The 13,768-nt window shown below is 36.6% G+C and overlaps 1 protein-coding gene across 2 annotated transcripts in view; it reads left to right on the top strand.

Annotated features, from left to right (window-relative positions):
* GOPC (golgi associated PDZ and coiled-coil motif containing) overlaps positions 1 to 10,249 on the top strand; it is a 46,710-nt gene extending 36,461 nt beyond the window's left edge. For both annotated transcript variants that reach the window (XM_077770837.1, XM_077770838.1), the window contains 4 exons: positions 1,072 to 1,167; positions 2,439 to 2,603; positions 4,957 to 5,137; positions 7,546 to 10,249. In XM_077770837.1, the coding sequence (XP_077626963.1) occupies positions 1,072 to 1,167; positions 2,439 to 2,603; positions 4,957 to 5,137; positions 7,546 to 7,676 (573 nt within the window). In that variant the 3' untranslated portion in view covers positions 7,677 to 10,249. The remainder of the gene's footprint in view (positions 1 to 1,071; positions 1,168 to 2,438; positions 2,604 to 4,956; positions 5,138 to 7,545) is intronic.
* The last annotated feature ends 3,519 nt before the right edge of the window (positions 10,250 to 13,768 follow it).

Below are 13,768 nucleotides of genomic sequence, written 5' to 3' on the forward strand. Positions count from 1 at the left end.
AGCCATGTTGGTTGCCAGTGACTGTCGAGAAGACAGTTTTAATTAATGGAGCAGGTGGGGGCAAAACCCTAATTACAGTGACTGGAATAGTGAATGTGGGAGGCAAGGAAGTATAGTTAGGATTGACTTTGTGTGAAGGTTAAGGAAGGATGGAGGGAAGATAATAAAGAAGAGAATAGGTGATTGAAGGGTTTCTATTTTGTTTTATGGATGGATAGTTTTTACATGGATAGTTTTTTAAGGCTGGAAAAGGCTTAGGATTTGTTTATATGTTGAACAGGGAAGGAGCTTAGCAGAGAAGGAAAGAGTAAAGGTACCAGAGAAAGAATTATTAATGGAGTAAAGTCCTTTATTTAAGAAGTAGACTCCAGAGTTTAGCAGAATGAAAAAGTAATTAAGGATCCAATTATGAATTTGTTTTTCAGTTCTACAAGTTAGTTAAAATGGGTGCAGATCTTTATGATATTTTTCTAGTGAAAATAAACATTTTACCAACTTTTATTTCTTGAGGATGTTTCCTCATCAATTAATTCCTGGCAGTAGTTTCCTTTGTAATGTCCTACAGTTTAAAAGATGAATCAATATTAGGGGCGCCTGGGTGGCTTAGTTGGTTAAGCGTCTGACTTTCGCTTAGGTCATGATCTCGTGGTTCGTGGGTTCAAGCCCCACGTCGGGCTCTGTGCTGACTGCCAGCTCAGAGCCTGGAGCCTGTTTCAGTCTGTGACTCCCTCTCTCTCTGACCCTCCCCTGCTCACGCTGTCTCTCTCTCTCTCTCTCTCCTAGAAATAAATAAAAACCATTAAAAAATTTAAAAAAAATAAAAGATGAATCCATATTAAAAAGAAATTAACCTAAGAGTGAGAAAATCATCTATACATTTCACTATATTAATAGAACAACTATTTTCATTTTTCCATTTTACCTACTAATTAATTTCTTAACACTTTATTGTATATCCATTCCAAGAAGTTAATTAAGAGTACTACAAGCGAGCTATATAGCATGGGTTTATTCTATTTGATATATCTTTTAAATAGCACTAATTTTTCTTTTTTTTTTCCCCCATATAAGGATCAAGACTCTTTAAAGAAAAGTCAAGGTGTTGGTCCAATTAGAAAAGTTCTTCTCCTTAAGGAAGATCATGAAGGCCTTGGCATTTCAATTACAGTAAGAAGTAGTGCTTCCAGTCTCCTTCTCTGTAGTTATGTAGTATAATCATGCTTCTGTGTTGGACATCCTTGGGAAACAAAGTATTCTGCATATATTCTCTAAATAAATAAATTTAACCCCCCAGGCACCAACACTCTGTGTAAACTTTTTTTTTTGGTATGTAAATCTTCCTAATAACCATTAAGTATGGCTTTAGTAAAATCATTACTTTATTAAGCATAATTTAACATTTTCATTTTGCCTTGGGTCATAGTTCTTTACAGTGTCCTGTTGTTGCATCTAGGAGCCTTTGAATGGATCTGTTTTCTTCCGTGTTAAATTACTCCATATTGTAATGTTCTTGTCTCTGGAGTGTATGTGTTATCTTTCTCTTGTCTCATTTCTTTGCTGTCAGATTTCACTGGCTCTTGGGTCCAAATATTCTTCCTTTCTAATTTGATGCCTTTACAGACATTTGTCTTGGGCAACATTTCTGAGAGCACCCTATTAGAAAAAACTACATATATTTGGAGTCATTTTGCTGTTGTTTAGTGCTTTGTTCCAGATGAATGAATAAGATGGCTTTACTCTATCTTTCATTGGTAATGCTTAAACACTGTAGAAGTTCATTTGCTTTTTTGGTATTGCTTAATGTAGAAATTATTTTTATAATAAGTTTATTTGTTAAGTATTTATTGAATACTTGCCTACCTTTTTTAATGCACTGCCCTCAAAGAACATACATTTTAGGAGAAGTAATACACATATATACAAATAATACATGTATGTACATACACACAAATAATTTTGATCCAAGCTAGAAAGTGAAAGCCACCAAGTAACTGCATTTCATCATTCTTTGTTGCATATATTTTCACATTTTAATATCTCTGAAATTGAGATTACACTCTTAGAATGATTTTTGTAGTACATAAAATAATGGTATGTCTTACTGTTCATAGTGATTCAGATTTGATAAAATCTAATAGTGCTATGGAATACATAAAATATATTTATGTTTAAGAGAGTTTTGGGCTTTGGAATGTGTTTTAGAAAGCACATGCATGTTACTGTTTTATTCAGAAATAACTCATTGATACTTGTAATAGGATATTCACCCTTACCTAAGTAGGAAGTAATATTTCACACAGCATTTATACATATAGTATAGATGTTTATTGAAATGCATTTTTAAGAAGGTATTTTGTTGTTCAAATAGTGTGTAACTGTACAAAGAGTAAACTAATTGACTGCCCTTCCCCCCCCCCCCCCCCTTTTTTTGTGGTCAGGGTGGGAAAGAACATGGTGTTCCAATCCTCATTTCTGAGATCCACCCAGGGCAACCTGCTGATAGATGTGGAGGGTTACATGTTGGAGATGCTATTCTGGCTGTTAATGGAGTTAACCTAAGGGACACAAAGCATAAAGAAGCTGTAACCATTCTTTCCCAGCAGGTAAGCTCCCTTAATATTATTAAAATTGAATCTATCAGTTGGTTTTTTTGAATCTATTGAATATTTTGGACTTCCCTAGGAGGCTTCTCAAGTCATAAAAGTGTTCATATATATAGATATCAGGTTCCTTTGCTTTCAGCCTTTTATAGAATACATTCAGCCAGATTTACTGAACAAGATTTTATTTGCCCTTTTCCACAGCTGTGTAACTTTCAGCAAATTCGTTAAGTCCTCTGTGGCAGTGTCTTTATCTGAGAACTGTCAGGATTGTGTTGATTCATTTAGAGTGCTCAGAACAGGACTTAGTACTTAGAAAGTAAAAATCATTAATGACTAAAACACTATACAAATAGAAGGTCTTATAAGAAAAAACAGTGCTAGATGGTTTTACAGTCATAGATGATAGAACTGAATGAGTCCTTAGAAATCATTTAGTCCAACCCTCTTGTTTAAAATAAGTAAACTAAGGTTCTTAGGGATTAAATGATTTGATCAACGTTGCAGAGCAAATAAATTACAGAGTTTGGATTCATATCCACAAGTCCTATTTGTTATCAGGTTAACTTAAGGTGGGTTTTGTTTTTGTTGTTGTTCTGTTTTTTCATTCAAGTAATAGAGTTGAAGAAATTAGAGGGGTGTTGACAGTACATTGAGATTTTTGTTGGGTCATCAGTGTGGAATTGAATCTGAAAGTTAAAAGTGAATTTATAGCTTGTTTAGTTCAACTGTACATGTGGTGTAAATCTCTGCCTTATCACTAATCGAATATTTACATTGGAGGGGGACCTGTTGATAAGGTAGTCCATTGTGTTGTTGTATATTGCTGATTTTTAGAAAGCTCTTCCTCATATTAAGCCTAAAATCTGTCTCCATGACTGCTATGCACACACCTCATTCTTTAATCTAAAACTACTGAAGACCACTGAATTATCCATCTAACCCCCTAAAATGGTATTTTAAAAAGTTTTTTTTTAATGTTTTATTTATTTCTGAGAGAGAGAGAGGCAGCATGAGCAGGGGAGGGTCAGAGAGAGAGGGAGACACAGAATCTGAAGCAGGCTCCAGGCTCTGAGCTAGCTGTCAGCACAGAGCCCAAAGCGGGGCTCAAACCTACAAACTGTGTGATCATGACCTGAGCTGAAGTTGGACGCTTAACCGGCTGAGCCACCCAGGCGCCCCGAAATGGTATTTTTAAAGCTTATCTGCTAAGAGAGACCTAAGAATGCAACCCTATCCTCTTTGTTAGCGTTTTCTCAACCCAACTTGGCTATATCCAGTAGCGTCAGGGTAAGACAAATGGCAGCTGTGGTAAAGGAAATACAGACAGGCAGTCATAAACTTTTAAGGAAATGCAAGCACATTTTAAAATTCTGAAGCATAACCTCTTTAAGAGGAGACTGACTAGTGAGTGGCAGTAAACATGACACGCTGGCTCTGGAGCAAAGGCAGACCATAATTTTCAAAGATGCAAATACCAGACTCATGTGAAGTGACTATAGTCTCTTATTAAATGACTTGGAATGGTTTGTAAACATAAAATAATCTGTAACTTTTTACTCGAATGTAAAGTTTTATTCAAGAATAGGAGTATAGATGTTACACATCTAGTCTAGTAGAAAGAGCAGGGACTTTGGAGTCAAATTTATATTTTTTTGTTTTACTTGTTCATCATATTGGGGAAATTATCCGCCTTTTCAGGACTCACTCAGGTTTCTCATCCATATAAAAGAGACTGCATTACAAAAGCGTTATTCTGAGCATTGAAAGATACGGTTTCACATAGTAAATATGATAATTATTAGTAGTAGTGACCACATTACCTTCACACTGTGGTACTCAGTGAAAGTTAAGAAAAGTTTCAAGACCTATTCAGTAACAAACAAGAAATCATTATGTAAAGGTTTTGTGAATTAGTCAAGGAAAAGTTTGTGTGATGCCCTTAAGTGCAACTTTACTCTCTGCCCACTTAGATGGATTTGCTGAATTGCTGTGCAAAGTACAATATGGCAGAATGACTGTTTAATGGAATATTTGTTCCAGAATTTTGTAAGTTGAGTAGTTAAGCATCCTTTTTTTTAGTGTAGATCTGTTAGCAAAAATACTGTCATCAGTAGAAAGAGCTACTGTAATATTAAAAGGAAATTACTTAGGATTAATGGGGTTGGTCTGGACATGATGGCCTCTGTGTTTTCTTCTACCTCATGAGATTCTAAAATTTCATTATTTCTTGTCTGGAAAGGGGCTGCATCTGAAGTCTCCTTCTCATGTCTATCCCTCACCCCAAGGAATTTGGAAATCCTTTTTGAGTACAATTAAAATAACTTGACTTCCTCATTTTCTTCCCTCATTTTAGAGAGGAGAGATTGAATTTGAAGTAGTTTATGTGGCTCCTGAAGTGGATTCTGATGATGAAAATGTCGAGTACGAAGATGAGAGTGGACATCGCTATCGTTTGTACCTTGATGAGTTGGAGGGAGGTAGTAATTCTGGTGCTAGTTGCAAAGACACAAGCGGGGAAATCAAAGTGTTGCAAGGTAAAAATTACTCTAAAATTAATATATTTATTATCAGTAAATTTGAAAATGAGAGAGAGAACGTAAAATTAACTGTTCATTTTATTAAATCTTGACCCTTGAGTACATGTCTTTTTTAGTACCATGTGTTACGAGAAGGGAAGTATGCTTAAAGCACTGAGTCTGCACGCTGAACTAAGATGCTGGTCTCAAAGAAGAGCACTTAGTGATTAAGTAGCTAGCTGAACTAACCATTTTTTTCACGGAAGACAGTTTTTACTTGAAGAATGACAAATTATGGTTGTTCAGGCTATTTGGCAGCCATTTTCTTCGAAAGGAACAAAGCAAGTCCATCACTTCAGGGAAAACAGCTGACACTATTTATTGCCATTGATAAAATGTCAGCTTTCAAGTGACAATTAGAATTTTGTAAAACATGCATCACCCACCATAAGCTTGATAGCTTTCCAATGCTTAACTTGTATAATAAGATCGGTGGTGATGTAAATGTGATTTTTTTGATACAGTAATAAGTGAAATTTGTCAACTTTTGGAATTGCTACGTAACTCAGTGATTTAATATTTCTCAAATGACCAGTGTATGTTAAAAAATCCTGCATGGGTAAAAGAGCCATTCAAACTGTAAGATAGACCAGTGGATTTTAATGTAACAAAAAGTGAACAGTTCATTGATACAGTTTCAAGTTCTATGGTGTCAAATTTTGGTGTACTATCAAAGAAGAATATTGACAGTTATCTGAAAAGGCTATTAAAACTAGTTTTCTCAGGGTGCCTGGGTGGCTCAGTTGGTTAAGCATCTGACTTCGGCTCAGGTCATGATCTCATGGGTTTGTGGGTTTGAGTCCTGCACTGGACTCTGGGCTGACAGCTCAGAACCTGGAGGCTGCTTCAGATTCTGTGTCTCCCTCTCTCTCTGCCTCTCCCGCGTGTGTGCTCTGTCTCTTTCAAAAGTAAATAAACATTTTTAAAAAAAAATCGTCCTCTCTTCCAACTATATATCTGCGTGAGGATGAACTTTTTCATATATTTGTAATGAAGCAGAGGCAAATAAGAAAATCCAGCTATCTTCTAGAAAGCCAGACTTGAAGGATATTTGTAGAATTGAAAATTATGCTACTCTTCTGACTAAATTTTTGGAAAATGGAGTTATTTTCACTAAGACAAATGCTATTTATATTAATATTTATGGGGCTTATTTTAATTTTTAACAAAGTAATAATTTTTTAGGCTTCTCGGTTTTAATTACTAATATGGTAAACATAAGTAACCCACATAGCATTGGTAAACCACATGAACAAAACTCTTTGGAACCCTCAGTACTTATTAAGAGTGTAAAGGCATCCTGAAAACCAAAAAAATTGAGAATGTCTGGTATAGAGTTCTGTAGTGAACTGATGAACTAATGCTCTTTTGATAAGCCTGGCTCTTATGAATTATCTACATGTAGACAGCAGTAGCAATTGTGTTCTCCCCATGCATCTTGATCAAAACTGTTGTGGCAATATGTCAAAACTTTACAGTGTTAGTCTACTTTCCCTATGATTTCATGGTCTTTCATCCTTTCTACTATTTTCTGTCAGGAATAGAAGGCTCTGTTCCTTCCTTTTTTTGCAGCTGAGGCTAAAAGACTTCTCTCTTGGGGTGCCTGGGTTGGTCAGTCAGTTAAGCGTCCGACGTTAGCTCGGGTCATGGTCTCCCTGTTTGTGAGTTCAAGCCTGCATCAGGCTCTGTGCTGACAGCTTGGAGCCTGGAGATAAATAAATAAAATGAAAGATTTCTCTATTACCTGTGTAAATTGCAGACCACTTAAAATGTGACTCATATAACTGAAATGTATGCTCTTATGATATATTACTAGTAACGGATTTAAACCACAAAATATGTCCATTGGTTATTGTTTAGCACATGTCTGGACTTCATAGCTCACTAAGTAGATAATATAATCAACTCTGATTTATTTGCAAGCCTAGTATGTATTTTTTAGATTAACCAAAATTTGTTTTAAATATTATCTGGACACAGTCCTGCCCACAACCTAGATTTTTAGCAGTGGGCTAGCATGTGCCCGACTACACTCAAGTTAAATAATCTGAAAGCAAGATGTGAAAGAAGCATATAACTTACTGTTCAATATATATTTGTATAAGTAGAATTCTGGTAGGAAATTTCACCGAAAGTCTGGTAGGAAATTTCATACAATTTTTTGATAGGTCCAATAGATAATGTGAAAAATCTGTACAGTGTTTGATATGTGCTATAAGAAGAAAGAATTCCTTTGTCAGAAATTGCCAACTTGATTAACACTGTTACTAGTTATAGTGGGTATTCCTTTGTTTTTGCTCAATAAAATTTAAAGACTTTTTTCAGATTAGATAGAAAGTATCTAGTTTTTTTTCTGTTTCTTTTAGGATTTAATAAAAAGGCAGTAACTGATGGACATGAAAATGGAGACCTAGGAACTTCAAGTGAACCTCCTGTAGAAGACAGTACTTCTAAACTAGAAGATCTGCACAGTCTGTATCACAAAAAATCTTACTAAATTGACTTTATCTGCAGACGAGATTGTTAATCAGACTCTTCTGAGTTTGGGGCACTAGGGAAGCCGGTGACGGAGACAGATTATATGAGATCAAGGGAGGCTTGTGGCCTAAATGAAAGGCGGGCACCTCAGGGCTTCATGTGAACAATTCTAAATGCATAAAACTCCCTGTTTTCTGTGGTAGACCATAACTAGCTATTGCATGTAAAGTGATTTTGATTTTCCTAAAATTGTAAAGCACCAAAGCATGTGTTTCCCAAAGGGATATTACTAGGCTCTTAAGTACCAAATGAAGCACCACTGTTTTATTTGGCTCCTTTTCCATTTAGTAGAAGGACCATGCTAACCGGAATTTATAAGAAATAACCTTTAAATACGAGAATAAATATATATTCCAGAATGTTAAGTGTGGTATTTCAGAGGACAGAACTTAACTCAATGAATTGCAGAAATGTAGGCTTGACTTAATTTTTTTTTAGCTCAAAGAATGGTTTTAGTTTTTTTACTTAATTTATTGTGCATCCTGATATCTAAATCAGTTCTTAATGATCATTTAGTGTCATGAGTTTGCCTTTCAGCTTTATTCAATGCAGTACATAATAGTTTTCTTTAAGCAATCCTTTATCAATCAATGCTGCACTAGAAATACTTTCTGAAAAGTTATTGTACATTGTACTTTCCTGGTTTTTAAAAGAAATGCAGATGAGTGTAAAATATCTGTTCTCAATTATGTTGATCTGTGTGCATGGTATTGGAGCATTACATTATTAATGTTTAGACTCAGATGTCTTTTTTTTCCTAGAATCCACGAAAGACAGTTTTATACATTTTGAGTTGTTCATAAAGTTTGTCTTCTTGTGATAGTCTTGGCACTTAAAGATACATTTTTTTGGCAGTAAAAGCTCAACTTTGTCAGTGAAATACATTTCATCTGAACAGCAGTTTTCTCTCAGAGTAACTAATTTGCCAATCATCTAAAAAGCCAAGGCACTGGTGGGTAAGGTAAGGCAAAGACATTTTGATATAGGAATTGTTTGGTTGGCTTTTCATCTCAGTGTTTGACTGAAGTGCTCTCGTATGTAAACTACAGATTTGTTTGTTCTCATCCCAGGATTAAGCCTGGAGGGCCACATAATACCTTGGTGGGGAAAGTGAAAACACTGCATTTAAAGAGGTGATAGTTTTGCCAATATCAAGGTTTTAAAGGATGTATGTTTAAGGGAATATTAAGTGGAGGAAAGCCTACAGGCTTTTAGAGTATTATCAGTACCTTCATGTGTAATAGTCAGATGTTATGTGATATAAAACACATTTTTTTCTTTTCTAGATGCACTATATATTTGTTCATAGATAAATCTATACAATGTATATATACTTTATTTGGTGGTTTTGCTATTTATAAATTCTATGTTTTAACTATTGCTCCTTTATGGTTTGTTTTGGGTGGTTTTGTTCATCTGTATTATCACCATGTTAGTTTATAATAGAAATGCACTTCCTAGTGTATATTGTTACTGATATTAAAATAACTTGTAGTGTGACGTTGCCTCCAAGCAGAAGTTAGTATTTAAATTGTACAACCAAATAAGCAAGCTACATGTTATTGTTTGCTCCTGACAGGCTAGGCCTCTTAAAAGAAGAAGAGTCTTTCCCTTATGCATTCCCCCTACACCAAACACATAACCCAGGATTGACATAGGATCTGCAGACTGGATTTTAGTCAGTATATTAATTTAGCCAAAAAAAAAATTTCCATTGTAGCCTATCTGAAAACATTTTTGTTGTGACTCAAAACCATGTTCTTATTTTTTTAAAACACAGCCTGGGATAGGATGACCATGGCATTTTTTTCAGAGACTATCCTTTATCCACTAGATAGAATCCTTAGGAAATCTTAGCTAAAACCTTTTGATTTTCAGGAACAATCTAAAAAGTCAACAAGGGGTTTTTTAAGAGCCTTGAGCTGTAATTTCTACTTAGATGTTGCATAATGTAAATCATATGGGATGGTTATGACTTAATAAACTTTCAAGGCTGAAGATCAGAATGAAAATTTTCCCCAGTAGTTTCATTCCTGCTTCACCTGGTTTGCAAAGGTGAGAGTCCTGTTGCTCAGCTGCTACCGTGAGCTTCCTGGCAGGTGTTTAGAAAGTACCCAGTTAAAAAGTCATTTTAGAATATATGGTCTCTGGGGGAGGAGCTAAGAATTATAAACTAATGAGAAGCAGTTTTTATATTTTCACACTTACAGGGAAGAAATTCCTAATACTCAAGTTTCTAGGGCAAAACCAAACAGAAAAGAACTGTTGCAAAGCCATTACAGTTTAAAAGGAAAAAGAAAAACACACAAATTCACAAGCGAAATAGCTGAGGAAAAATGTTCCACAGAATGTGAGGGTTGTGTGTATGTGTGTAGATATATTTACATTGTAGCCTCTGAAATTCTCTTTTGTGGTATCTGTTGTGAGTATGATGGAGCAACAACATTTGAGATTGGAGGCTTGTTAAAACAGGTTTAAGAGAGATGAAAATGTTGTGAGTCTTGGTAATTATAACCGGACAGTTGTCAAAAAGTAAGTGTGCCTGGTGCTGGTTTTCTTCCCCCACACAGTGGACTTACTTTGTTTTCATGTTAGAAACAAAATATATTGGTTAGTGTGTAAGCCGCACATTATTTGACATCTGTGTTATGTAATCCACCATTTTCCACCTATTCAGTCTTCCACTTAGGGTTGGCCTCAGATCGATAGGATTTATGACAAATGTATTATATCTAGTTAAGTTGAGTTTAATATTTTTTTATTGGCCTGTAAATAAAGATGGCATCTTCTACATTAAAATGTGTTGATCTCATTTTTTAAAAAATAAACACTTTGTTTCTTTCACATTAAATATTTTGATTTCTTTATTTCTAATAGCTTTGTCATTTGTACCAACAGGTCCTAAAGTCTGTATAAAAGGTGGAAACCTAGTTACTGTATTGGAATGATTTTTTTTCTTTTCTCTATTCTTTTTTTTCTTTTTATAGTAATGAACTGTTTGATCTTAGGAACTGCTTAGTCTGGCTTAGTTAAAAAGATGTTGGTTGGAAGGATCTGTCCAAGCAACTGTGGGACCGTGTTTTGTTGAAATGTAGCAGATGGCAAAGACTCAGGTCTCCTTGGGTTTAGTTTTGTGTTACAAGTCTTGAATAGTCAGTGTTATCTCAGAGGGTATCACTGAAACAAATCAGAAAATCAATTCTTAGGGGCGCTTGGGTGGCTCAGTCAGTTAAACATCCAACTTCAGTTCAGGTCATGATCTCACCGTTCGCGAGTTCGAGCCCCACGTGGGGCTCTGTGCTGACAGCTCAGAGCCTGGAGCCTGCTTCAGATTCTGTGTCTCCCTCTCTCTCTGACCCTCCCCTGCTCACACTGTCTCTCTCTCTCAGAAATAAAACATTAAAAAATTAAAAAAGAAAAGAAAATCAATTCTATTAGATACCATGTAAGAGGACATTCTTCTATTTTATCACCTGAGCCTATAGTTTTAGAAGTTCCCAAATTATTTGTAAAATAACTTTTTAGATCTGGAAACATTATTCCGTTTGTCTCAGAAGTTTTACACGTGGTCGCTAATAGCCTAAGAACTGGGTGTAAAATGTGTAGGAATGCCTTTTCTTTGCTAAGAGTTTTTGAGGTCAGTCAGGAAGATAAACTTACAAATGATATTTTCCTCTAAGTGTTAATGAATACAAATTATATTTCAGAAAATTACTTAAGTTAGGAACATTTAGAAATAATTTTTTGTCATTGACTAACCTTGATTTAGTTCTAATGCTGTCTGTCAGCTTAAGCTCCCAGTTCACTAAGGAGTTTGGAAGTCTCTTCCCTAGAATTCATCTGCACAGGATGTAGAGTTTGTGAAACTTAAAAAAGATGATTTACCTTTTTGTTCTTAACCAGTGCTCTATTCTACATAGTTTTATAAGTTTTTTTTTAAACTAAAATTCTTGCTAGGTACCATGTGCTATTGGTGCTAAATATTTGTTTGATAATACATCTTTTTCAGGTGTATCTGGACAGCTGTAGCCCCGTGGTGGCAGCCAGCAGTGTGTGTCCTGGATCTCCAGCGATGCCAGGCCGCCTGGCTGCTGCGCTCTCACATCCAGCCCTGCCTGAGCATGAGACTCCAGCTTCCCCAGCTGCCGCCTTGACCCAGATGTTATGAGCCCCTGACTTTGACTTGACTCCTTGATGGTCTTGCCAGACTCCTGTAGAATCACATGATAATCTAAATTGCTTTCTTTTTTTTTAAATTTGTTTTTTAATGTTTATTTATTTTTGAGAAAGAGCAAGTTGGGGAGACAGAGGGAGAGGGAGACACAGAATCTGAAGCAGGCTCCGAAGCAGAATCCGAAGCAGTCAGCAGAGCCCGACTCCCGGCTCGAACTAACGAGCCCCAAGACCATGATCTGAGCTGAAGTCGGACGTTTAACCCACTGAGCCACCCAAGCGCCCCTGAACTGCTTTCACCCAACCGTCCGTCCTTTGATTCAGCTGAGCTCATACCTGCATCAGAGTCTGGTTGCTTCCAGCTTCCGCTCTACTTTTCCTCACCGGCATTGCTCCTAATCTGTTACACAGCGGACCAATCTTCTTGGTCTTGGTGTCTGCTTCTCGGAGGACCCAGGGTAACGCAAGTGGACCAGGAGTGAGATCTGAGGAAACGGGTTAGTAGATTAGGAGCTGGCTCATCTCCCACCCAGAGGGTGAAGAGAATGACATCCTCCTAGGTAAGTGGGGTACATATAATCCTTGGTATGAGGTCATGGGCTCAGTTACTAAGTGTTTCCTAGAGGGTGTGCCTGAACCTGTTCTTAGAAAAGCCTACCTGCAAAGTGCACCTTTGGCTAGTGTCCAGCAATTTGGATTTCAGGAGGGTACCCACCACCCTTACCCCCGTTCCCTAACTGATAAGGACTGCCTGAAATCTTTGTACAAACCAGAAGACTTAGGTTGAACACCAGCTTTCCTTCTGGGAATCTGGAATTTTGATACATGCCAGGCAAAGAGTGCCTGTGTAACAGAGCCCAGTAAAAACCCTGGACTCCGTGCCAAGGCTCAGGCAAGCTTCACTGATGGACAGTGTTTTATGTGTTACACATCATTGTTGGAGGAATTAAGCTTATTCTGTATGACTCAATTGGAAGGAGATCCTCGGAGCCTGTGCCTGGTTTCCTCTGGACTTTGTTCCTGTGCCTTTTCCCTCTGCTGATTTTGCTTGGTGTTCTTTGTAATAGCATAGTTGTGAGCGTAGCTCCATGCTTAGTCCTTTGGCTCCCTCTAAGCACCCCTCCTCCTCAGACAATAACTACTCTCTTGGTTGGTTGGCCAATAACTAGTCTCAAAGCCTAGCAAAGCCTGGCTGTGGATATGCTGGACCTGGTAAGGGAGAAAAGACTAGAAATCAAGTGTAAGAATTAGCTCACATATACTGGCAGGTGCCAAGGATATACTACTAGGATTGGATTTTGAGAGTGCTTGATCAAAGAATTCAAATTGAAAAAATAATCCACACCTAAACCATAGGATATGGAACATTTGAAAGTGAAATGATCAAGAAGATACATTGGGCATATATTCCAAAGGTCAGCCTAGATAATTATTCATATCAGAGAAAATAGGCTTCCAGGGGAAAAAAGCATTATCAGGGATAGAGAAAGCTACTTAAATTCTTAAGAAATCAACTTTCACTACGAAGTTAAAATAATTCTAACCTTGTATATGCCAATTTAAAATTGCCTCAAAAAATATAAAACAAAAATTAACAACCACAAGAAAATTCTAAAAACCCATCACAGCAGTGGGAGGTTGCAACAAAACTTCCAAAGAATTCAGGAAGGAAGGAAAGTTTGAACAGCAAAAGTAGCAAGATTGTTTTAAAGTTCAAGACACTATTTTATTGTAAAAGACTTCTGACTTAGGAAGACAGATGAATGGAACTGTAAGAAAGTATTAGATCCACAAAATGTAAACCATACAGACACAAACTTGGATTCTATTGCTTTGGAAAGGTAAAATTTGCAATTCGTCAAAGCGTCAGCAGGGGGC

The sequence above is a fragment of the Crocuta crocuta genome, unplaced genomic scaffold, assembly GCF_008692635.1.
Source record: "Crocuta crocuta isolate KB4526 unplaced genomic scaffold, BGI_CrCroc_1.0 scaffold562, whole genome shotgun sequence".
Classification (NCBI taxonomy): Eukaryota; Metazoa; Chordata; class Mammalia; order Carnivora; family Hyaenidae; genus Crocuta; species Crocuta crocuta.